Source organism: Aulostomus chinensis, chromosome 21 (assembly GCF_037954235.1).
Source record: "Aulostomus chinensis isolate RoL2024-O1b breed Wild chromosome 21, RoL_Achi_v1.0, whole genome shotgun sequence".
Taxonomy (NCBI): domain Eukaryota; kingdom Metazoa; phylum Chordata; class Actinopteri; order Syngnathiformes; family Aulostomidae; genus Aulostomus; species Aulostomus chinensis.
In genome coordinates this window covers 24,613,483-24,640,047 of record NC_141340.1, presented here as the reverse complement: position 1 = coordinate 24,640,047, position 26,565 = coordinate 24,613,483, and the positions used below count along the sequence as shown (strand labels likewise).

General features: G+C 50.4%; 1 protein-coding gene across 6 annotated transcripts in view; it reads left to right on the top strand.

The window, feature by feature from the left end:
• Positions 1-26,565, top strand: part of LOC147242082 (rho guanine nucleotide exchange factor 4-like) — a 94,296-nt gene that overhangs the window by 19,165 nt on the left and 48,566 nt on the right. For 2 of the 6 annotated variants that reach the window (XM_086190907.1, XM_086190906.1), the window contains exons 3-5: positions 15,799-20,358; positions 22,796-23,062; positions 23,380-23,509. In XM_086190907.1, coding sequence (XP_086047033.1) covers positions 15,799-20,358; positions 22,796-23,062; positions 23,380-23,509 — 4,957 coding nt within the window. Of the gene's footprint in view, positions 1-5,221; positions 5,655-14,455; positions 14,764-15,798; positions 20,359-22,795; positions 23,063-23,379; positions 23,510-24,596; positions 25,133-26,565 lie in introns of those variants that run through there. The other 4 variants (XM_086190909.1, XM_086190908.1, XM_086190911.1 and 1 more) reach the window with 4 other exon arrangements.

The window sequence follows — 26,565 nt, the reverse complement described above, 5'->3', positions numbered from 1 at the left end:
GAGACAGAAGGAAAGAGAGGGACAGAGATAAAGAGAGAGAGAGAAAGGAGGAGAGACTGATGGACAGAGACAAAGACAGAGAATGGAGGAGGACAGAGAGACAGAAGGAGAGAGAGAGACAGAGATAAAGAGGGAGAGAAAGGAGGAGAGACTGATGGACAGAGACAAAGACAGAGAATGGAGGAAGACAGAGAGACAGAGGGAAAGAGAGAGAGACAGGAGGAGAGACTGATGGACAGAGACAAAGACAGAGAATGGAGGAAGACAGAGAGACAGAAGGAAAGAGAGGGACAGAGATAAAGAGGGAGAGACAGGAGGAGAGACTGATGGACAGAGACAAAGACAGGGAATGGAGGAAGACAGAGAGACAGAAGGAAAGAGAGGGACAGAGATAAAGAGGGAGAGAAAGGAGGAGAGACTGATGGACAGAGACAAAGACAGAGAATGTAGGAAGACAGAGAGACAGAGGGAAAGAGAGAGAGACAGGAGGAGAGACTGATGGACAGAGACAAAGACAGAGAATGGAGGAAGACAGAGAGACAGAAGGAAAGAGAGGGACAGAGATAAAGAGAGAGAAAGGAGGAGAGACTGATGGACAGAGACAAAGAGAGAATGGAGGAAGACAGAGAGACAGAAGGAAAGAGAGGGACAGAGATAAAGAGAGAGAGAAAGGAGGAGAGACTGATGGACAGAGACAAAGACAGAGAATGGAGGAGGACAGAGAGACAGAAGGAGAGAGAGAGACAGAGATAAAGAGGGAGAGAAAGGAGGAGAGACTGATGGACAGAGACAAAGACAGAGAATGGAGGAAGACAGAGAGACAGAGGGAAAGAGAGAGAGACAGGAGGAGAGACTGATGGACAGAGACAAAGACAGAGAATGGAGGAAGACAGAGAGACAGAAGGAAAGAGAGGGACAGAGAGAAAGAGAGAGAAAGGAGGAGAGACTGATGGACAGAGACAAAGACAGAGAATGGAGGAGGACAGAGAGACAGAAGGAAAGAGAGGGACAGAGAGAAAGAGAGAGAGAAAGGAGGAGAGACTGATGGACAGAGACAAAGACAGAGAATGGAGGAAGACAGAGAGACAGAAGGAAAGAGAGGGACAGAGATAAAGAGAGAGAAAGGAGGAGAGACTGATGGACAGAGACAAAGAGAGAATGGAGGAAGACAGAGAGACAGAAGGAAAGAGAGGGACAGAGATAAAGAGAGAGAGAGAAAGGAGGAGAGACTGATGGACAGAGACAAAGACAGAGAATGGAGGAGGACAGAGAGACAGAAGGAGAGAGAGACAGAGATAAAGAGGGAGAGAAAGGAGGAGAGACTGATGGACAGAGACAAAGACAGAGAATGGAGGAAGACAGAGAGACAGAGGGAAAGAGAGAGAGACAGGAGGAGAGACTGATGGACAGAGACAAAGACAGAGAATGGAGGAAGACAGAGAGACAGAAGGAAAGAGAGGGACAGAGATAAAGAGGGAGAGACAGGAGGAGAGACTGATGGACAGAGACAAAGACAGGGAATGGAGGAAGACAGAGAGACAGAAGGAAAGAGAGGGACAGAGATAAAGAGGGAGAGAAAGGAGGAGAGACTGATGGACAGAGACAAAGACAGAGAATGTAGGAAGACAGAGAGACAGAGGGAAAGAGAGAGAGACAGGAGGAGAGACTGATGGACAGAGACAAAGACAGAGAATGGAGGAAGACAGAGAGACAGAAGGAAAGAGAGGGACAGAGATAAAGAGAGAGAAAGGAGGAGAGACTGATGGACAGAGACAAAGAGAGAATGGAGGAAGACAGAGAGACAGAAGGAAAGAGAGGGACAGAGATAAAGAGAGAGAGAAAGGAGGAGAGACTGATGGACAGAGACAAAGACAGAGAATGGAGGAGGACAGAGAGACAGAAGGAGAGAGAGAGACAGAGATAAAGAGGGAGAGAAAGGAGGAGAGACTGATGGACAGAGACAAAGACAGAGAATGGAGGAAGACAGAGAGACAGAGGGAAAGAGAGAGAGACAGGAGGAGAGACTGATGGACAGAGACAAAGACAGAGAATGGAGGAAGACAGAGAGACAGAAGGAAAGAGAGGGACAGAGATAAAGAGGGAGAGACAGGAGGAGAGACTGATGGACAGAGACAAAGACAGGGAATGGAGGAAGACAGAGAAACAGAAGGAAAGAGAGGGACAGAGATAAAGAGGGAGAGAAAGGAGGAGAGACTGATGGACAGAGACAAAGACAGAGAATGGAGGAAGACAGAGAGACAGAAGGAGAGAGAGGGACAGAGATAAAGAGGGAGAGAAAGGAGGAGAGACTGATGGACAGAGACAAAGAGAGAATGGAGGAAGACAGGGAGACAGAAGGAAAGAGAGGGACAGAGATAAAGAGAGAGAGAAAGGAGGAGAGACTGATGGACAGACGGGGACGTGAGCAGGTGGAGCTACAGGTGGCAGCTGGAGCCTCTTCAGGTCTGGAGCCTCCTCCAGCAGCACCAGGATCTGGGATGAGGGGAGAAGAAGAGGAGTTAGTAACACGTCTGAGGACAGGAGGAGGAGAGAGAAGCCCAGTGCATCATGGGAGATCCCAGCAGTCTGAGCCTATAGCAGCAGGTCTAAGGGCCAGCCTAAGCAGTCCTGACTATAAGCCTGATCAACAAGGAGGTCTTAAGTCTGCTCTTAAACCTAGAGAGGGGGTCTGGGTCCTGGACTGAAACTGGGAGACGGTTCCACAGGATGGGAGCCTGATAGCTGAAGGCTCTGGCTCCATTCTATTGTTAGAACTCTAGGAACCAGCAGGAACCCTGCATCCTGGGAGTGAAGGGTTCTAGCTGGATCATAGGGGACTAGGAGCTCTGTCAGGGATGAAGGAGCCTGACTGTTGAGGACTTTGATGGTAGAAGAAGAATTTTAAATTATGGATCCTGGTCAAAGAGAACTCCTAGGTTCCTTACGGTGGTGCTGGGGGCCAGGGTGGTGCCATCCAGGGTACCTGTCTCATCAGATCAGGTGGTCCTCAGGTGTCTGGGCCCAGCACAAGAACTTCAGTTTATCAGAGTTTAATGTGAGTGTTCCTGTGACTGGAGGAGTGGATTCATTCAGACTAGCATCCTCATCGTCACCAGCCAGGTTTCAGTGAGACTCAGCAGGTCAACACAACTGTCAGGTATCACTTCATTCACTGGTTCAGTTTTCAGCCTCAGAGGTCTGATATTCAATCGTCCTCCTCTAATTCTGATCTTCTGTTGAGTTAATTTAGTGGTTGAGTTAACTTGGATCAGGTTTTTCTGATTGACTCCTCTACAGTAGAACTGGAGTGAATAAACTGACATGGTCGGGGGACAGACACAGTCTCTATGGGGGTGTGGGTGTCAGTGAGATCATGTGACTCCCGGCCGTCAGGGCAGCGGTTCTCACGACGCTCTCAAATCTCTGTTCGTCCAATTACAGTGTGAATCTGACTTTAGAGGATTACATGACATCACTCCGTCTTGATCCACTGAAAAATATTCTACTCAGAGGGGACAAAATATTGGAGCTGCAATATTTGAAAGTACTTCATAGACACTTCAAGCGATACAATACTGATGTACAGGTCCCAAATATCAGTAGTATTACTACAGCTGCTGGTGCGCTGTACTGATTGGCCCTGCCAGTATGTTGCCATGTACTCACCATGTACTTGTACCAGTGAGTTTGCGTTCCGGAGGCTCGACACAGAGACGCTGCACTTTTAAATGTGGTACAAACACACAGTCGCTGCTTTGACTGGGTTTCTTCTTCATTTAAACTGATTTTATGATGTTTTGTAGACAAATCTTGAAGTATATGTATTACAGCAGAATGACTGTATTGTGATACTCCCACCAAGTATTCTGAAGGTATCAGTGGGATCAGCTTCACTACTGCTCTTGCCTCTGTATTTTTTAGATGCAAAAGTTTTCATCTGAACTTTGGAGTTTGTTTCCCTCCAGGTTAGGTCCCTGCAGGGCCACCGTACACGAGAGTGCAGCGCGACCTGCTCGGCTGCATCTCAGCTCCCCTACGTGAATGACAATACACTAAATTTGTTCTGAAATGTGTATTTATATTGGGATTATTGTGTATTTCCTGGATATTTGAACTATCAAGTCCCGGGATGTTTTCATCTCACAGCTGAGAGTTTTGTCTCGCCAGGACCAGAGTTGTTACATGCAGCTGTTGCTTCTGGAACGATCAGTAGACGCGTGGACGTGGCTCACCGACCGTTGATGAGGAGCGAGGAGACCGGGGACGCGCTCCAGCTGCTGCAGACTCCATGAAGGGAAACGTGGACACGAATGCTGCTGAGCAGGGTTGAAGAAAGGCTGTAGTTCCACATTTGAAACACCAGGGGGGGTGATTCGTGTGTGTTCCTCATGCTGCGCTGAGCGTCCCTCTCTGAGCTCATTTTGATTTTAATTCGTGAATAAAGATGAATCTGGATGACAGGGAACGTCATTTTATCGTCTCCATGTTTTCCGCATCACAAAGGTCAAAGGTCATCCCAGTCCAGCCCTTCTGGTCCAGTCCTCCGACAGTGTTTGTGCACACAAGTGAAGTCATCACCCATATTGCTGTTGTTCATTCGCAGCCCTCGTGAGTGTGTGGATGCAGCAGCGTTCCGCTCGTCATGTTGTTATGATCAGCTGTTTGTGGGGCGTGGGGAGCCTCTGTGGTGGGACGCGCTGTCATTGCTCTGCTGTTGGGAAACGTCTGCATCTGTGTGTGATTACACGCCGCACACGGGGACGTACCTCAGACCCGGCCGCCTCCAGACATTCAGCAGACCAACTTGGTCCGTGAGCAGGAAACGTCGCTTCTCTTGTTTTTAATATGCAGCCTGTTTTGAATGTCAGTGACATCCGGAACACACGGCCACCCGTGCCTGCACTCCATGTTTATGCATTCAACTCCCACTGTTACTTCAGTCCTCCCATGATGCATCTGTGTGAGCAGGACAACTGTGCTCCTGTGGTGCTGGTCAAGCCTGCTGCATTCATAGATTTCATGTTGTGTGTCCTGGAGACATTCTCACCAGAAACTGACCGAGCAGAAAAGCTTTGTGCTGCGAGGACATTCAGGTCAGCCTGCTGGTGACATCACGGTCACTTAGTCACATGAGGTGCCGTGGACCTCATGACTCCCCGCGCACACGCACACTTCCTCTGCCAACAGTGGCATCTGAGTGGATGACGATGGACCAGTTGAGAGCCTGACAGGCGGTCTGAGGGAGGATCTGATGCAGCAGCACCAGGGCTTGGTCCTGATGAGCCTCCTGTCCAGTGACACTCTTCTGCTAGCTTCTCTCTGCCAGGAGAATATCCTGCTCCTGGGGTAGAGTCCCTCCCCCTGCTCCTCCCACCTGAGTGTGGCGCTGCTGGTTAAACCCACCATGTTGTGCAACTCCTCAGCACTGGCCTGTGACAGGACTTCCTCCTCCCTCGTTCCCTCCCTCCTCCCATCGCTCTCTCTCTCTCTCTCTCTCTCTGGGATCAGGACTAAGGCTGTTTGATTAGCTCTTGGTCGTGAGGCTGGAGCTCCTGCAGAGCCAGAGTCCTGGTGCAGGAGTGGCGAGGGGACAGGGAGGGAAGAAGCCTTCAAGAATGCTCAGTGTCACGTATCTCCTCCACACTATCCTCCAGGTGAGCCCTTTCCTCCTGGTGTCTTACTGCTTCACTCTTGGTATCAGACTGAATCAGGTGACAAGAAGCATCTCAGGAGGAGAGTGTCCTGTTCTTTAAAGACAGAAGTGCACCTGCTAGCCTGCTAACAACAAGTATGAAATACCCTCTAAACTTTTGGTTTGCTTGAAAGAAGTGAAGTCGCCTGCCAGTGCAGGGATCTGCTAGAGATCAGGGTCCTCATGGTCCTGTGGACTTGCTGAGTGACTGGGTCACGTGTTCGAGTAGAAACCAGACAGGTTTACTTCGCAGTCTTGATTTTCGCTTGCTGACTGAAGACCACGTTCAGCAGAACTGTTGCTGTTGTTGTCGTCATGTTGCCGCCTGACAACATCGGCCGCTCGCTCAGTGTAACGCAATGGCAAGCGGTGACGTGCTAGAGCAAGTTATCAATCAGAGGCGTGCATGTGTGTAATTCTTCCTAACACACCTTTTGCTTATACCAAGTGCGGTGACGCAGTAGCTGAATGAGTGTAACGTGGTGTGACTGGTGATGCTGGTCCAGAGGTAACGACAGCGACAGGAGGTGCGGTGCTGACTCATGATGGGGGGCCTTCAGGAGGATAGGAGGATATTGTCAGCTTTGCTGGGATCGAGGCTTCACCTGCCATGTGGAGGTTTCAGCAGTCGGAGCATCTGCTGCTGCACGCTGGCGAGCGTCTGGATCATGGCGCTGAGGTGTTTCACTCTTAATCTTGTGCAGTGACTTTGCCACATTTGTTTTGAAGCTGTATATAAAGTCGGATTACAGGGGATCCTTGGCGACCACGGAGCTTCGCAGCTGGTTCTTTGATCGTGAGGCTCCCCGTCACCTCCCCTTTATCTCCACGTCACCTCACTGTCACTTCCCTGTCATCTCCCCGTCACCTCCCCTTCATCTCCACGTCACCTCACTGTCATCTACCTGTCACCTCCCAGTTATCTACCTGTCATCTACCTGTCCCCTCCCTATCATCTCCCCGTCATCTCCCCATCACCTCCCAGTTATCTACTTGTCATCTACCTGTCATCTCCCCGTCACCTCCCAGTTATCTACCTGTCACCTCCCTGTCATCTCCCCGTCATCTCCCCGTCACCTCACTGTCATCTCCCCGTCACCTCCCCTTCATCTCCACGTCACCTCACTGTCACCTCCCTGTCATCTCCCCGTCACCTCCCAGTTATCTACCTGTCACCTCCCTGTCATCTCCCCGTCATCTCCCCGTCACCTCACTGTCATCTCCCCATCACCTCACTGTCATCTCCCTATCATCTCCCCGTCACCTCCCAGTTATCTACCTGTCACCTCCCTGTCATCTCCCCGTCACCTCCCAGTTATCTACCTGTCATCTCCCCGTCATCTACCTGTCACCTCCCTGTCATCTCCCCATCATCCCCCCGTCACCTCCCTGTCATCTCCCCGTCACCTCCCAGTCATCTACCTGTCACCTCCCTGTCACCTCCCCTTCATCTCCCCGTCACCTCCCCTTCATCTCCACGTCACCTCACTGTCATCTCCCCGTCACCTCCCTGTCATCTCCCCGTCACCTCCCAGTCATCTACCTGTCACCTCCCTGTCACCTCCCCTTCATCTCCCCGTCACCTCCCAGTTATCTACCTGTCATCTACCTGTCCCCTCCCTGTCATCTCCCCATCACCTCCCAGTTATCTACTTGTCATCTACCTGTCACCTCCCCGTCACCTCCCAGTTATCTACTTGTCATCTACCTGTCACCTCCCCGTCACCTCCCTGTCACTTCCCTGTCACCTCTCCATATGTTGTTGAGGTCCAGTATCTACAGCCCCTCCAGTATCTCAGTATCACAGACACTGTGACACTGGAGGATGAGCAGTCGGCACATTCAGGTTGGGCCTGTTCAGAATCCAACACACAATATTCCTCCTTCAGAGAGTGAAGACGAAAAGTTGTGTTGTCACCTTCATCAAGGAGCTCGTGTTTTAGGTGGCGTTCGTCTGTTTTTTAGCAGGATTACGCCAAAACTATTTGGCAGATTTCACATTACTTGGTGAAGGATGAACCCATTAAATATGTGGGCAGATTAGTCACAGCGCCACCTGATGGCAGCAGGAATAGCATAGTTTTTTACACTTTGTGCTCAGAAGGAACTTCAGAACTTGGTGATGGGTTACAGTGAAGGCTGCCTTAAGTGTGGCGAGGAGGCCGATGTGTCATATAAGTATGATAATTGATATCTGATCACTGTGTGTCTGGTAGCGCCACCTAGTGGATGCAGGTTGGGATATTTACAACACATCTCAGCCTTGGTCTGTTCCTTCATGTAAAATTCTGTGAGGTTTCACCACCCTCTCACTGTACAGAACACACTCACACACACACTCACACTCTCACACACACACACACACACACACACACACACACACACACACACACCAATGTGTGGGAGCTTCTGGCCTTGGAGGTTTGCACTGTCTGAGTGTTTGTAGTGTGATTGAATGATGTCACGCCTGGAACACACCGATGAATGAATGAATAATGAGGTGTCTAATGATGGCCTCTTAGCGCCGTGGTTTGCGCTTTTATCAGAAGGCCTCTGAATACCATCATGAGGCTGAGGACGCCGCCATCCGCCAGCCACCTGGCGCCATCTTTCTCTTAGATAGGGCCCTGTAGAAGGTGCGGTCAGTGGGTGGGTTCTCCCTCCGTAAACTCCTCCCCCCTTTGTGGGATGTGTTCTAACTGAGTCCCTCTTGTGCTGCAGCTCTCATCTCTACAGTTTGAGAGTTTCAGTCTCAGAGTTTCACCCGTCGACCCCCAACAACGCGTCTCTGCTGCAGCAGCATCACACGAGGGCTGCTGGACGGGCTCTTGTTAACAGAGTGGTCCCTGTGATGTGAACATGGACACAGCCTGCCTGTGTGTGTGTGGGGGGGGGTGTCTTCAGGGAATCCTGTGTAATTACTGGCTGCTTCTTTCCCACACTTTGTCTTTGGCACTCTCAGTCAGGCCTGTTGTCACTGGTCCCTCCCTGTGTGTCAGGTTGTCATGGTAACGTCCTCAGGAGGGGAGACAGTGGTGTGTTTATTAGTGTGTTTGTGTGCTGCAGCCTCAAGTTCTCACCAGTAGGAAATGTTTGCAGTTGATGTATTTGTGTCTGAACCACTGGGGGGCGCCAAAGTCTCAGGACCCGAGCCTTTAACCCCGTCGGTTGTGGTCACATGGCTGCTGACTGGGATTTGTGGATCCTCTGGTGATGAACCAGTTCAACCCCGTGGGCATGCGTCCTCGGTGATTTCACGACTGTTTGACTTCTCTGAATATTATCACACTGAAAAGTGTCTTTAGAGGAGGGTGTCTCACTCAGTGTCCTCGCGCTGAAGGACCTTGTCTGTCAGTCCTTTTCACGTTCCATGAAGATGTCTCCTACTTGGCAGTTCGCTGACCTTTCAGGTCTGAATGAATCGCACCTCATTAGCGATGCTGGGTTTGTTGCTGCTTCAGCTTTGTGCGAGCCGTGAATGGGCGTCTTTGTTCGGAGCTGGGGGGCCGGCCACTGCAGGCTGTGGACAGTTAGCAAAGCAAATGTGTTCAGACAAACGCAGCTGAAGAGGCTTTATTATCTTTATACAAGACATCATGATGATGGAGCAAATATCACCACCACTTAACAAACACTGTTTATCGCTTGGGGAAGATGAATTTTCTTCATCTCAGTTGAACCCTGAATTCAGCTGTGAATCTGGTGTTTAATCAGGCTGTTTATTGGAAGGCGGCGTGTCTGCGCTGGCCTGCACGCTTCAGGAATGTCCAGGGATCCTCTGGTAGCGTGCCAGCATTTTGTTCCTGCGGTGGTGACGAGTCTGAGCGATCAGCACGTCACTCAGACCGCTGTGGGCTGCTCAGGCTGCAGTGGTTAAACATGAGGTGATGTCTGCGACGTGACATCCTGCTAGCTGCTAACGGGGACAGCTAATGTAGCATCCCTCGCCACTTGCCAGAACCCGCAGCCCACAGCTGATATGATGAGCTTTTATGGAGAAGAACCAACCAAATATTTGAGCTTGAAGCGGACTGGGAGAGAGACTCTCCTCTACAGGTGGTCAGTTTCACACCTGGAGGCTGCCCAGTACAACCAGTCTGATCTACTGGCTCCTGAGCAGTCGCCGAGGTAGTGGTAGTAGTAGTGGTAGTGAGGGCGGAGCCAGCAACGCCTCTCTACTTCCCCCTCCCAGATTTATCCTGCTCGTCCTTGGGATTGAACCAGCGACCCTCCAGGCCAGGTTCCTTCTCTAACTTTCGACCTTTACTGCTCCAACGTTCTCCAGCCTGAAGACCCTCCCACTGATATCTGTCACACCCAGCATTTGTCATAACTCACTGATCGAACAGCAGGCTTGTCAATCAGGCAGCATCTTGATTATCTTATTTTCTGAGTCGATGGAAAGCAGCGGCGTGATTGAAAATAACATGGGATTCATTTCTCCGCCCTGCGTTGACTGGAGCATCAACCCTGCTGCCTGCCTTTGTCTGCTGCGTCGTCCAGTCCAGCGGCCGATGACACCAGAATCAGTCCCCCTTCAGCTGGGTCACGGTTGGTGACATGAGCCCCTGTGACTCCGAGGGAGTGAGAGTGGGATGTGTTTGTTAGCGCTGCTGGAAACAGGGAAGGAAGCTTGATGGCTGCAGCTCACCTCCACCCTCCTCCAGCCTGCCTCCACCCTCCTCCAGCCTGCCTCCACCCTCCTCCAGCTCACCTCCACCCTCCTCCATCTCACCTCCGCCCTCCTCCATCTCACCTCCGCCCTCCTCCAGCCTGCCTCCATCCTAAAACCAGCGCTCAAGGCCTCACCCATTGTTTCTGCTGGATGACAGCAGCTTCTTCCTCCATGTTTGATTTGGCTTCTGCAGGTCTGAAGGCGGTGCTGGGAGGTGCCACCTTGTGGAGATTCTAGAGAGTGAATATTAATGTGTTGTCCGATGATTCGTTTCTGAAAACAGGATAAAATTGGACATCAACATCACTTCAATCATAGAAATTTAACACAAGAAATTAGTTTTCCTCTCATTTTCGAATGATTTGATCTGGTTGTTTATTGATCAGTGAAAACTATCCAGGTAAAACTGGTAAAACTAGATTTGTGTGTGTGTGTGTGTGTGTGTGAGCAGCTCTTTCCTCTCATGAATAATGAACGTGAGTGGCTGGTGTAAACAGAGACAGCTGCTGCTGGAACCCCAGCCCTGCGTCCGTCCTCTCTTTCCTCTCGTGTTCTCGCTCTCAGAACGGTTCCGTCTCTGCCTGCCCTCCTGAGACCAGAGGCGGCTCGCTGTTGATAATGGAACCATTCTGAAAGTCCAACACACTGTTGAGATCATGTGAGGAGGATTTGGGAGCTTCATGTTGGGATCATAGCTTTTCATCTTCATCTTGATCTGCGGCCCCGGGGGAGAGAGACAGAGGGACGGTGGCAGACGTGATGAAGAGTTTGAGGGGGGATGTTGGTCTTCAGGGAATTCCAAACGCTAAGAATGTACCTGCATCATCAGCAGCCGCTACTGAGAGGGGAGCCTGGGTACTGCTGGCTACGACTTTGCCCACAATGCATTTCATTGAAGCTTCGCAAATGTCAGCTCGTGACCACAGGCTAGCGCCTCTGATAGAGCCGTCTCAGCTCTCGTCAGCGTGGCGGCGTGAGCCCGCCATATATCTGTCTCCCTTTAGTCGACACGGAGGTATCGCATTAGACCCCGGGGACCCCCCGACCCCCACCCTCTCCACATTCACTCCAAACCAGAACACAGCTCAGGTTCCTGCCCCTCCTCCTGCTGAGGCTGAAGACACTAGGCAACAATTTGGGGATGATCTCAGTAAGCAGACAGACAAGAGGGGTGGGGATGGCGGGGTGGGGGGGGGGGTGGAAGGCGAGACAGAAATGAGAACAGAGTAGTGAGCCACTCTACTGCCAGCTGAGTGTCCCAGCCTGCCAGAGGTAGGTTCAAGAGCTGATTTCTCCTTCACACACACAGATGAGCTGTGCTGTTCCACGTGACTGAGCGCTAGAGGAGGTGAAGGATCAGCCAGAGACGCTGCAGCAGAGCAATACTGTATCAGTGTGTGTGTGTGTGTGTGTGTGTGTGTGATGCGGGCACAATAGCCAGCTGTCCCCTGGGCCCTGACGCATCAGCATGGTTGCAGCACCCACGTCCACATTCCCGCCATGCTGGATGTGGGTGGTGTCAGTGCTGCTGCCAGGAGCTCTGAGGAGGATCCCAGGCAGCAACTGGAGGATGAAAACCTAGACGAGAGTCTCAGCTAACAACAGGTACCGTGAGAGAGAGAGGGAGAGAGAGTGAGTGTGTGTGTGTGTGTGTGTGTTTGGTATACTTGTGAGGCTACAGCTGAGCTGCTGCAGGGATCCAGCGGGATCAAGCTGCTGGTTGTTGTTGTGTTGCTGTTGTCGTCACTTCACTTCTTGTCAGGCCTGCTTCAGCCCGTTGAAACCTTGCTGTCATTGTAACACTGCAGACGTGATGGGAGGTTTCTTGATCTGGTTCTTAACAAAACCAGTATCATTGAACTTCAAACTGGAAGTAGGGTGTTGACTCCTCCAGCGCATGCAGGAGGTCAAATGAGAAAAAAACTCTGATTCCCCTCAGAAGTGACTTGGAACTTCCCAGACATCGGCGACAGACGTGGATCAGTTCCTCAGACGCTCTGAACCCCTCGTCTCTACCAGCACCTGCCGGTATATCAGGAAGGTTGATGACGTTTTTGAATGTGTGAAACCTTAGCGTGTAACCATCAGTGCGTACCCTGTCCAGGGAAATGTGCGAGGAATCCCCACAGCTGGACACCAGCTCCAGTAATCTGAGCTGGTGTCCAGCGTACCTCCAGGAAGTGATGGTGAGGTTTATCTGCTGGTGTGGATAGAGTGTGTACGAGTAATTCTCCGACCTGCTGGAAACGGTTGGAGCAGCTCAGCGTCTCTCTCCGGTCTCTGAAACAACAGCTTGGCCTCATGATGAGTGTCCTTCTGCCCGTATGCCGTCTGGCTGGGAGGGCGGCAGCTCTTTGATTCTCATGGCAGCCTGGACAACTGAAAGCCTCCTCCGACGTATGATGCTGAAAATGTCCTCCGGTTTTCATGGTGGGAGACTGTCGTATCGTTTGCCATCCTTTTATCTTTCCCTCCAACCCTGGTCCTCCCACCTCGCTCTCCACCCTGGACAACTAATGGTGGGCCAGATGTTTGGTTCCTTGTCTTTATTCACTCTCCCGCAGCATAAATCCCTCCTCATCTGTACAGACTCATCGCTGAAGCGCTGCACTGGCGGTCTGAGGCGCTCCAGGTGCAGCGGCAGGTCTCAGGTGCAACGTGCTAGTGTCTCTGGTTGTGTCCAAGTCATTCAAAGCAGTTCACAGGTGAATATTCTCTGTGTGGACTGGCTGAGCAGCGGTGTGTTCAGGGCGTAACAGGAATGTAGCCGATCACAGAGTCAGGCGCACCTACATCTGGTTATTTAGGTGGCCTGCAAGCTACAGAAATAACGATGATGTGTCATCACCACATTAAAATGCAAACATTCAAATAAGTATGAATATAGATTCATTTGTTGTTACACAATTTGACCTGCTGGCTTTAGAAGAGGGATGTGAGTGAGACTGCTGCAGCTGGTTGGTGGAGGTGACACAGGTGGCGCCATCGCCCAGCATATCATTGGATTACCTGAAGGACCACTGCTCCCCGTCTGTCCTCCCCCAGATAAAGAGCTCAGAGGGTTGGTGGGTTTCATAGTGGGTGAGGTGGGGTGGGGGGGTCGGCCCCGGCCGACGACACCACGGAGCATGTGCGTGCGTGCATGTGAGGATAACGGCGGTGAGGAGTTGGGAGTGTAGTGACTCAGGCAGCCACTCACTATCTGCTAGGAATGGAGCTCCGCTAATCCTTTAAGCTTCTTTAAGACACTCGACTAATTAATTAGCAGAGAATAACACTGTGAATGGAGCAGGGCTGGACTCACCAGTGACAGCGTTCTTCAGGTTTGGTCCCGCCCTGAGACCCCCGGGTCAATGGGCAGTAGTTTCAAATTTGGTCAACCACGAGTAAACCTGGGTCAGCTGGTCACAATCCTGTAAAACACGCTAACATGTTACGCCCACACTAGCAGACGAGCATTTTAGCACCACCTCAGAAATGATGCGACTGATATTCCTTTTTTCTAGAAATGGTCTCATGATAGGGCGTGATGACTCATGGAACAACAGTGTGACTGACAAGAGACCCAATCAGGACGTGAACAAGCGCAAACCTCTCTGGACACCAGCATCAACCAAAAATCCATGTGTGTTCAACTAAAAAGATGCTGGTGTGGGTCAAAACGCTGTCCTGCTGGTGTAGCCACGCTGCCACTGAGGGCAGCAGTGCCTCTACCGCTCCTGCCAAACCTGCCAGTTCCTTTCTGTGCGGGCTTTGGTTGAGCTCCTGTTGGTCGGGTGTGTAGAGTGTGTGTGAAGGCTCATTCTGAGCATGGAAGGTTATAACCCCAGTCCAACAACATGGTGGGATCAGTGACGGTGATGGTCCTCCGGCTGCTCCACAACCCCTGGAGCTATTTAGGTGTAGTGTGATTGGTGTTGCACTAAAGCTAATTAGACCTGGGCTGAGGTGTGGCGCTCTGCCCACAGTTGCAGCTCTGTATTTATAGCCAGGCGTCTTAGTGTCGTTCCTTGTTATTGAGACAGAGATCATGGTGTTCTTGCTTTTCTCAGTTTGGATTAAAGCCCTGGCTGCCGTAGGATCACTAGACCATGCAGGGAACACACAGTATTGCTTCCTCCTGTTTGTGCTGCGAGCTTCCAACGAGGCTGCAGGTGGATGAACAAAGGGGTGGGTCTGTAATTTAAGACGCCAAGCTCTTATTCTGGAAGATAAGTGATGATGGAAGATCAACAGAGAGCGAGGCAGAGGATCAGCCAGGAAGCCGCGGGGATGTAGCTCTGTCTGTCGGTTATGTGTGAGTGTGCGGGACACCATGGGAGCGGTCCTGAGCTGGTTCGCTGCTCACCTTTATGCTCTGGTGCTGGATACAGCGTGTGCCCTGAAACACTGGAGAGTAAGTGGGACTGGTGTTTTCAGCTCTCTATGCAGCTTCATGGCTTCCTCAGAAGCACTTTGTGTTTGTGTGATGTGCTTTTCTACTTTGAGAGAGCAGGCCAGCCGCCGCAAGGACCGCCTTTCTGATTGTCACAAGTTTAAAAGAAGTTTGTTTGTTCTTCAAAGCAAACACTGCTTTACTTTACTCCTCATTTACGTCAGGATTCAGATTTGAAATATTTCTTCCTGATCATGAATCCCAGGCAGGTAAATTCACTTGTCAGTTCTTTTGAAATAAATGCATCCAAATTATGTGAAAACTAATGCCTGATGATGATTAGAATTAGAAGAAAAGAGGAAGTCTTGTTTTGTCAGGCCTGACTGGTACAGGAACTTGTCCTCTATTTTCACTCCCGCCTCCGTCGTGGTGGAGACAGTGTCCGGTCTGTTCCTCGCCTCAGTTGGAAATGTGGTGTGTCTCTGCACCAGTTTTGTCCAGTGTTGTCCGTCCCCACACTGACCCCACATGTTTGTAATTAAGATAAAAGCAAATGCAGTCTGTGTTTGGGTCCAACTGGTGCAGTAATTTGATCAGAACACACCAGGCTACTCACCTCCTCCAATATGCTACCACTTCATCATGGAGCGTCCAACATGAGTGAAGGAACACAAACTGGCAGTAGCAGCGGGATGCTGCAGGTCCTCTGAAGTGCTGGAAGCTGTGAGGGGATTCAGCTGCTGCTGGCGTGCAGCTGCGAGGAATCTGAGGACAGCGTTCACAGACTCTGCTGGACAGTGTGAGGGCTGCAACACAAGCTGACAGCATGTCTCTCCGTTCAGGCCAACTGAGAGAAAACAGTCCTGGCAGTCATTTTCACCTGCTTGTAAAACCTATAAAATGAAGCATCATTTATGTTGCAAGACTGAGTGGAAGTAGCTTGAAAAGGTTAAAGTTAGGTTTTTATATGCAATCCTAACATGAGTTGTCACTCTCCACCACAGCGGTTCATCAGGATTCCTGTCACACCTTTGTCTTCTTCTTCTGTCTCACCAGCCCCAGGAATCCCTTGAAGACTCCCCCCGACGTTGTGAAGCACTAGACTTAGAGGAAGGGGATTTGGGTGGGGAATCCCTGCAATGGTGCGAGAGAAGAATAGACGGAGGTCAAACATCTGATAAGCGCTTTGACTCCCTCTCATGGCACAGCAGCGCCTCATCAGATCTGACTCCAGAAGTGGAGGACTCTCTAGATGCCCTCCTGGGACTTGAGGACACGTACGTTGGCAGGCGAGCAAAACGCAGCAGCCTCTATGTTGGGCAGACAAAAGCCCGGAGGAGAGAGTCAGTGTCAGCCAAGGACAACCTGACGGATGTCTCAGAGACGCACGTCGGACATTGCAACTGTAACAAGCTGAAAAGCTCAGAGAATCATGCGGATCCAGAAATTACCTTGAAACTGAGCACCAGACAGCTTTGCTCTTTGGAGATCCGACCACATCCGAGTGCAGAGAACCTAGAAGTAGACCTGCACCAGGAAAGGTCCAGTTTAGAGGCCGTTTGCAGCACGGAGCCGTTGACTTCACACGTGCAAAGCAAACACAGCACAGACACAAAGGTAACTACCCTGTTACACACCCAGGAAGTAAACACAAAGTTGCAAACTCTGCTCGGACAAAGAAAATCCACCAGACAGACCGAAGACAGAGATACTAAAGAGGACAAGACTGTGGGGACGGAGTGGACAGACAGACAAAGATTAGGCATCTCTAAGGTTCAGGATGCTGAAGCAGAGAATGTAGAACTGCTCAGCGCTGGCTGTACAGAGAGAACTACTGCTCCATACACTCACACCCGGGACTGTAATGACAGACTTCACACACAGAGAGACAGTGTAAGACAGTTCCTCAGAGCAGACGAGGAGTTACATGTCATTAATGAGCTCAGAGAGGACAAAAGGGACTCATCCAAGACTGTGGAGACATATTCTAATGGAACACTTCACAACAGTGCAAAGGTCTGTACAGAAAATACACACGTAGCTGAAACGCATTTGGCTGACGCCCCAAAATCCCACAAATTTGGCTTAAATTCAGGAAGCTCAAAATCTGGGGCAAAATACACAGACTCTCAGTTATTTACAGAAATAGCTGTAGCAGCTCCAACCGTCCCAGAGGCACACGACACAGACACAAACGGTGTATCGCGCAAGAATAACTTCAGAGACACAACTGATACGCAAATCCATGCAGGGGCAAACAAAGAGGATATTTACCAGTCACACACGCCATGTGAAAGAAGTTCCAGCAGAGGTGTGCCAGAGACCCACCCTCAGGTTTGTAGCGGTGCAACCAGGCCTCAGGATCAGGTGTGGGTGTCAGGTGTCTGCTTCCAGGCGGAGCAGTGTGGGGGGCTTGGCACTGTAGCAGAGGGAGTGAAACCACCTGGAACAGTAAATGAAATATGTTCCTCAATCACATTTTCCACAGAGACCACAGCTTCTTTCTCCCCAGATACCGGCACTGCTGAGCCGACTGCAACTTCAACAGTTTCTCTCGGCAGCTCACCTGTGCAGGTGGCTGTTCCAGACAGGGAGAAGGCCTTTAGAAAGCAGCCAGATCAAAAACAGCCTCAGTGTGCAAGCGTACAGTCTTTGCAAGTAGCAGGTCAGACTGAGGATCGGGGGCTTTTCCCTCACAGGGAGCTCTATTTTGTGGACACATTTTCGGAGGAGGCACAGTCAGGCTCTACAGAACCAGCATCTAGTCAACCTCAAATCCTGTCTGAGACTGGTAACAGGTCAGGTCATCAGCCCTCCCAGAACACGCTGCTGTTTTTCTTTAGCAGCTCGGGAGCCGAAGAAGCCTCCCCTCTGTTATCAGACAGCCCGAGAGGAGGGAGGAGGACATCAGGGTCGTCGTGCTTTCGTCTCAAACAAAACAAGGAGCAGGAGGGGGAGGGATGTACTCCTCACCCTGACCAGGAACAAGCTGCGGAAGCACTAAACAAAGTCAGTCTACCACAGTCACAACTTGGCACAGTAGTACCATCTAAGCACAGAGATCAGCGAGTGATTCCCAAAGCATTAGCCAGGGTTCCAGATGCAGACTTTCCTCAGCATGTGCCTAGTAAGACAGGAAAAACCTCAAACTACTCTCCTGCTGCTGCCGAGTCCATTCAGGGCAGGAGCACAGACTGCTCAGGCGTAGCTCAGACAAACTTGGAAACCACTGTCAACACAACCTCTAGTCTTTGTCAGCAAATCGATTTGAGTTCTAGGTTCCCTGAGCCTCCCAGCAGCCTGAACGTGTCTCCTCGTCTGCTCTCAGACTCCAACAATAACACCAAGACCAATGTACAAGGAGGGCAGCAGGGGGAGAGGGAGGGGGAGGGGGAGGAGGGGCCTCACAGCATCTTGGAGAGGAAAATAGTTTTGCCTCTGGTTATGCCATCAACAAACGTGCCCTATGACCTCTTGGGAAATTTAGACAAATCCCCAGCAGATTCTGTGGTGTTCCCATCTTCACTGGATCACAGGCCCAAATTGAACAGTGGAAACCCTGAATGTGGGTTTGGCGAAGATCTTGATAGTCAGTGTTGTGTAGGCGTGGCTCCTGGAGATGAGCCAGAAAAACTAAAGACAGAGAAGACTGACAGTAATATTTGCACAGAAAGTCAAGATTCAAAGTTTTACTACTCAGAAACAAATGAAGGACTTACACCCTTTGTGGCTTCTTCAGGGAACAAAGGCATTTTAGTGGACAGTGGATTTAACAAAGACAGGCATTCTTATAGTCAGCCACTGGATCACACCTTCCTTAACAGTGGAAGAGGGCGCTCATCTGAATCATTGGAAGAAGCTCCACTGCAGGAGGTGAGGGTTGGACGGTACTCACACCCAGACATCAACCTGAACCTGCTTTCCTTCAGTAGTCTAGAGCCAATTCTGGAGGCCGACCGTTCAGTGGAGAACTGCGGAGCAGCTGAGGATGATGTAGAAGTAGAAACCAGGAATGAACTTCAGGTCATGAGTTCAGCTGAAGAAGTTGGGGGTAGTATTAAACTTTCAGGGGACATCTCAAGTCCAAAGGGTCCACATTTCCTGCCTGAGCAGGAAGATGATTCTTTCACCTCAGCTGATTTTGGACCTGAGCTGAGCTCAGCAACACCTGTGCAGCGAACCAGTAGTGAGCGTTGCTGTAGACCTGTGACTGTGGCCTGTGACCCTGGGTGTCACTCCTCAGCCAGCAGCAACTGTGGTGAGATGGAGGATTCTCATTTCGCCAGTTCAGATAGGAACCCTGACAAAACTGATAAAAAAAACAAAGGGAAAGGGAACCAGGCAGGAAATAAAAGCTCCAAGTTTTCTGTCTTTACGAAAATGCCTTCTTTTAGAAAGTCGAAAGGCTCAAAAAGTGCCAAAAGTGAAGGGGCTGCCTCAGAGTCATCTGTTGAAGGAGGTGATGTGCCTTTCCCAGAGCAAGGGCCACAGGGAGGCCACTCAGATGATGAGGTTTTCATCAAAGGTCACAACCAAACATTCCATGAAGCCTTTTCCTCAGGGCAGTACAATGTTGACGAGGAGGACTTTGGCTTTTTTCCTGCTATCCCACACACATGCCATGTTCGCCAGCTTGTAAGCCAAGGAACTAGTGGGGACAGTAATGCAGGACTCAGCCCAGACAGCCCCCTCCTCAGACAAGTCCAGTCACCTAATGGGCAGACCTACAAGAGGAGCAAGAGCAACGACAGTTTAAACATCCGAATGCGCTTCGCACAGGCACACAAGTCCCTCTCCAGCCTGTTTGAGTCCCGTTCAATTGATAAGGAGAATGAAGGGCAGGCTGCTGTGGGCATTGATGGGGATTCTGGAAAAACCAAGCAATCCTGGAGGAAGCTGAAGAGGGCGAGGGAGGCTGAGCTGTTAAAACGGACTCTTTCAGTGCCAGAAAGGGAAAGTAGCGACACTGCTTCTGGGTATGACCATAGAGACCTGACATCCTCTCCACATCTGGAGAGGCACAGCAATCCAGGGTCACCGTGCTCCCCCAGGGCTCCTTGCTGTGCTGATCCCGTCTCCAGATGGGGAGTTCCACATGGGAATGAAAAGGAAAATTATCATTGGCTCAGACCTGAGGACCATAAAATAAAATGTTCCCCAAACAGCCGGCCTTCCACACTGTGCATGTCTGGTCTACCTTTATTCATTGACAACTCTGCTGTCTCACCGCCTGATTTCACAAGTTCTGTGTCAACCCTGAGCCCCTGCTCAGCAGCCCCCACCCTCACTTATCAGCAGTCACCATCTTGGAACAGGCCCTACTCAGTGACCAGTGAAGGCTTGGCAGAGACCCCCCTACGACCAATGAGCCCCAAACCAAACAGCCCCAGGCCAGGAGCTCAGCACAAACTTTTTCGCTACCCTCACTCAGCAAGGGCCAGTTCTGTCTCTTCTATACTTCTGGGTCAGTCAGTCAGCGTGGAAGGGTTGATAGACCCCCCAGAGAGACCTAGGACCCTCAAACCCTCTTCTAGCCCTCTGGATGCGGCCGAGGGCAGGCTAGACAGCCAGTCACACATCAGCCTGTATGCCATTGGCTCCATCAATGAATTAGAGGTAAGAAAGAAGTTGTTTGTCACGAACACTGAAAACTGTGAAATGTCAAAGGAAATGTGCCATTATGAGAAACTCTCTTTGTCTTTACATGAGAACCAATGTTTTGCCAGTGCTTTGCATGTTAAACTTCATTCAAGGTACCCCTGGGAAATGTGTTCACACTCACACACACACACACACACACACACACACAAGCTGGTAACTCATACTAATTTTAGCTTGTAATGAAAAGGGGAGAAAGCCTACAGCAGTTAATCTCTTGCTCTGCAGGGGTTGGAGCTGCGTGTTTGTGGCCTGCAGCGTATCTGTGTCTGTCAGTGTCTGGTTGAGACGTTGAACAAAGGAAGCTCTTTCTTCATGAGGCAGGGCTGCACAATTAATCCAAATATTATCAAAATTGCAAAATAGCCGATTGCATTTTCAAATTAATCTTGAATAAAAAGTACTTGAATGATTTATCCACCATATCACAGATTTCTGCTTCATCTGTTTTGGCTACAATATGAACTTAAATAAAGAAAAGTGGCTAAAGGCTAATTGGGTGTCAGTTAGCATTTTAGATAAAGTATTGTTGTGGCAGAGGTACTGCCGACACAAATGTTCTGCTAAAGAACGTCTTAGTTTGGTACAGATCCCTACAGATACAAAGCTTTCTGGTAAATATAACAATAACTTCATAATTAACTCTACTTCATATATCTCAATTAAATATCTGTCAAAATATTCATAATTATAGATTATATCAGAGTTGTGCAGCGCTATTTGTTAGCTACCCATGAACAGGGAGATGATAGGGAGTCACGAGCACTGTCATGATTTTGCATTCTGTACGTTCGTGGCTACCTGAATTAGCTTGTCCTACCTGTCTGCCACTTATGATGTCAGAGGAAGCTTAAGTCACCGTGGTTACATCCAGGAGGAGCAACATGGGCGTTTGGCTTGTGTGCTGAGGGGAAACTTGTGTGAAAGCAGGTCTAAACCTGGGCCCTGTTGGTGTGTTTCCTGACCCTGAACGTTCGGATCACCTGGCGAAGGCTGCTCACCTAAGTGCATCCGAATAGATATATTAGTGTGTCATGTAAACTACAGTATCAGTCCTAGCAATGAGGATAGTTTGAATGCATGTTTGAGCTAGTGCTAAGCTAACACCACGGCTGCAGCCTCAGGAGTGCATCTGTGTGGGGGTAAAACAAGGTTTTCCCTTCTGTATTTACCAGGTAATCGTAGTCAGGAAACTCCATTTCTCTCCACTTGTCAAGGTGGTGGTTGAGCCCCGCTGTGTTGAATTGAATCAGGTAATAGTTGGTTTCCAGCTGAAGGCTGGCATGTTGCAGTCTGACTGAGGGCTCTTGTCCTGGTGGGTCCTGTAGTACCCAGCCAGAGCAGGACGGCTGGCTTTCTATCACCCTCTGGTGGCTTGTCCCACATGACCAAGGAGGCAGAACAGCACCCATGAGCCTCGCCAACTAATCACATGGTCAGAACAAGTTCCCCTCCCTTGTTCTGGGCTCTCATAGGGGCACTAACAGCCACTTGTGCTTGTTGAAAGGGTGCATGTTCATAACGGGCTGGTTACCACCGTGACACACAATCACACACAAGCTTGACTTTAATTTGTTACTCTCCCATGGTCATGAAGTAGCCAGTGTGGTAGTTACAGAAGATGGAACCCACAGTGTCCTGACATCATCGCTCTCATCCCCCTGCCAGACCAGGGCCTTGGACTTCAGAGGCTACGGATGCCAGGCACTCATGGTGGATGCATCAGGGACACTTGCCGTCTACTAAAGCCTCCAGAAAATGCCAGCCAACATTTAGACAGAGAGAAAGGTTACGTCAGGTTAGGGTTAGATACCAGTGGGCTTTAATAGTGATCAACTGGAGTTAGGGTCAATGCACCTGCACCCTCCTGTAATGTCTCATTGTCTTGATAATTTTCATGGTAATCAGTTATGTCACCAAATGGCAGCGCAAGATGAAGAACCTCAGGTGCAGAGATTGGAAAACGAATGGATGATTAAATGCTTGGTCTGTTCGATTGTCTAAATAATTTTGTTAAATGAAGGAAGAAAAAAGTGAGAAGGTAAAAAACTTCCTCCTCATTGTTGATGTCTTTGGAGAAGATTCCCCAGCTTCACTGGTTTGGTTCAGTTTAGTTATGTGGAGCAAAGACTCTGCACAGGTGTTGTCGCTCCCATTAATAACGACGACGGTGACCATGGTGACAAGGCACCAGCGTCACCGTAAGATTACCACGCTAGCGTCAGAGCAAGGGTCATCCTGGGTGGTGGTACCGGTGCCAGGGGGCAGGTTCTTTCTCATGTCATCATGCAAACACACACATGTGACATGCTGTTGTGTCCTGTTTCCTGGGAGGCGGGGAGTGGGGGGGGGGGGTGACATTTTGCCACTAACCAGTTAACTGTGCATTCAAAAGGGAACTGAAAACAGTGGTCGATGTACCAAACAGTCCAGAACAAGAAAGCAGTTGGAGGGCGAAGGGAAGGTGTCTGTCCTTCACGGCGGGCTGAAGACTGGCTGCTGGGGGGTTGCAGGCCATGGCGGAGGGGGCCAGCTGCAGAGACTGAAGTCTTCAGATGATCTCTGGATTGAAGAGCAAAAGAGATACAAATGCAAACTGAGGAAATCCATGAGGGGGAGTCTGGGCCAGCTCAACACTCTGTTCCCTGAAGACATGGACAAAGTAAGACGTGGCCTGATCTCTTTCGCTGTCCAAGCACACACCCTCTCCTTGGACCTCTGATCTTCCTCCTCTTCTTTCTTCTGCCCCGCTGCCTCTGAGTTTCCTCTCTTCACGGACCATCTGCCTCTTTGGTGACAGTTGTCCTGGAAGTGCATCCTGGGTGTTCCTGTCCTCACTTTCATGTTCGGCCTTGTTCTTCCCACTGTCCTCCACTTCGATGCACGCACTCTCACCTCATGGTCGTTCTTATTCACTCGGTTGTGTCCAGTAAGCTGTAGTTGGCGTTCCTGATTACATCTCTGACTTGTCATTCTCAGGCCCATGCTGACGTGACCTTGGGGTCTGTGGAGGCCTTCCGACGGATGTCCCTTAAGGCTCACTGTTTCTCCCAGAGCACCCCGGTCGGTCTGGACTGTCTGGGCTGGAGGAGACACTTCATGCACTCCTGTAAGTACCCACTCTCCTCGGCTCTGCGCTCCTCGCCACGGGCCTCTGTGGGCCTCTTGGTGTCAGATGGACTCTCAGTGAGCTCAGTGCCTTCTGCAGGTCTTCTCAGTGTAATGACATGAACGAGTGTAGTGGCACCACCTCAATGTGCGGGGGGGGGGGGCAGTCTTTACCAGCAGCTCCAGATGACAGCGACCATGTCTTCAAATGTCTCAGTACTCACACAACTTTGATTTATCAGGAAGTATCCCAGATGTTCCACTGTTTTAAATCTTATTGTCCAGTATGAATACATGAGTGCCCCCCCCCCCCCCGTGCTGGGATCAGGTATAAATGTCAGAACTGTTCCTTTAAAGAGCACCGAAAACCTAAACTCTTGTTTTTGCTGCCCTCAAGTGGAGCTGCAGTGATTAACTCACCAGTTTCATCATCTCTCATGTGAATATTTGCTGATTTTCTTCACTGTTAATGATAGCAAACTGTCTTTTTATGGACTGCTGGTCAAACAAAATAGGGAACTTTTTCTGTGTTTTCCATGTTATCAATCATCAATTCCATGTTTAGTTTGATTGCTCGCCCGTGAAATCCCATGAATATCCCATATACATCATGTATGTGGATGTTTGATGAATGAGATGCGGTAAAAAGACTTCTCATAGATCGAAGCTGAGATCTGACGCGATGGTCAGCTGTGTATCACGCTGCCTTTCATCTTTACAGTATTTACCTGACATATGAACGATTCTGCTCCAGACAGTCCAAGCTGCTCTGCTCTGTAGATCATTTGAGAAGCAGTATAGATTATTTTGTGTGTGTGTGTGTGAGTGTGTGTTGTGTGTGTGTGTGTGTGTGTGTGTGTGTGTGTGTGTGTGTGTGTGTGTGTGTGTGTGTGTGTGTGTGTGTGTGTTGGATGGGCGGAGGAAGGGAGGTTGGGCTGAGGGAGGAGTGAGTGAGTTACTGAGCTGCCCATGCTGTCGCTGGCGGGCAAACGACACGATTGAGCTGCAGAAACCCCCTGCAGGACCCCCAGTGATGTCAGCCCGAGAGAGAGAGAGAGAGAGAGAGGGATGGACTGTGTGAGTTAATGTGAGGAAATGGAGCAGTGAGCAAATGAGTGGAGAGATCCAGCGAGAGAGAGGAGGCAGCTAGTGTATGACAGCGATCCCGAGTGGAGAGGTGAGGGGAGGCTGGGAGCTGCGACGACTCTCCTGCTCTCTTCATGGGAGGAGGAAGCAGCAAGTTGACAGCTGACGCTAACCTCAGCGAATAGTCCTCTGCTTCTGTCCTCGCGCCCTGCTGGGGAATAAACACCTGCCTCGCCTCCTCTTCATTACCTCTGTATCCCCTTGTTGTTGCACGTCTGTATCAAGATGCGGACCCAACAGGGTTCGGAGGGGGGCGTACCCCTGCCCAGGGGCAGTTGCGGTAGCAGCGGCAGCTCAGGGCTGTCGCCCGGGTCCGACTCAGACGGAGGGAGCCTGGCAGGCGGAGTGGTGGACGGCATGGTGGACGCAGGTGTCGGGGGTGGTGGAAGTATCGGGGGAGGTGGAGGAAGCTTGGGCGGCACACTGAGGGGGGTCCTGTCTCACTACTGGAGCCTGGAGAGTCTCCACTCCACCACAGGTAAGAAGCACAACGTATCGGCTTGTCATTGGCAGCTACAGTCTGTGTTCAGGCGACCACACGTGCACGCCAGCAGGCTGACACGTCGCCATGAGGCTGCTGTGCTGTTGAGGGATGGGGTCGTACAGTGTGTGCGTGTGTGTGTGTGTGTGTGTGTGTGTGCGTGCGTGCGTGCGTGCGTGCGTGCGTGCGTGCGTGCGTGTGTGTGTGCGTGAGCCTGTCAGCTGACACCCGCTGTCAGGGTGGTGCTGTTTGATGTGTTTGGGTGGGCCGGCTGCTCGGCTTTCTAGTCATGCAGGAAGACTCAAAAAAACACCGTCAGCTTCAGCTGGCGTGACGCCGGTTCTCATCATCTGGCTGATTCTGATCCTACATGAGTTACACCGTAATGCTGAATACTGCGTCTGCTGCTTTCTCCGCCAAGATCGTGGTCACATTAGCCCGCCCTTAGAAAATAGAGAGCCTGGCTCCCCCTGGTCAGCCCTCCCCACCAGGGTGGGTTGGATTTGCAGTGGTCCAGTACGAGCGCTGGCGCTGTCTTATCAGGATCAGGTGTTTCCTGCTTGTGAGCATCAGAACAAAGATGACAGCAGGAAGACGACAGAGTTCACCATCAGAGCACCAGTATCACATGGTGTGAGCCCCACCCCCCACCCCCTACCCCCCCGTGACCCTGGTCTGATGGAGTCTAGTAGAACAGCAGCTGTAATCTCTTCTGCTCCTCTGAAGACTACCAGCTTGTGTGTGTGTGTGTGTGTGTGTGTGGGGGGGGGGGGTAAGTGTTCCTCATTATTATCTTGAAAATACCATATTTGCAAATGTCATGTCTCGCAAAAGGATGCAGGTTTGACCTTTGAACCCTGTGCTGAGGATCAAAGTGAACAAGCACCCATATTCCTTCATCGTAAGACATTCCTACATGTGGGATTACCATCCACAGCTCTGCCCTATCAGACTCTGAAAAGTATTCGTTTTCTATGATATCATATTGTATCATGTTTTGTTAGTACATCAACACGTCACAGGGTCTGTAATGTTTGATGGTTCCAGTAGAATCAGGAGTTGTGTACTACTACAGAAGTATGTGTATGTGTGTATTCCCAGTGATGTTCAGGGACAGTGCGCAGCCACGTTACGCTCCAGGAAGCTAACAGCTTCCACTGGACGTTCATCTCCACTGCACAACACCAAGCTTTCACGATGTCGCCTCAACATTAACAACTACAACTCATAACATGAACGACACATTGTCATGACACGTCCTGTTGATTGGCATGGACGGTCTGAACATGGCACAGGTAAGAAGCTGCTGGCAGAGGTGACGGTCAAAGTCAAGACCAGAATTAGCTGCACTGCCACGTGAAGCAGGGAATCCACAGGTCCACGTGAGGATGGATCTCACCAACGCAGTTGTTCTGCCTTGGTTTGACTCT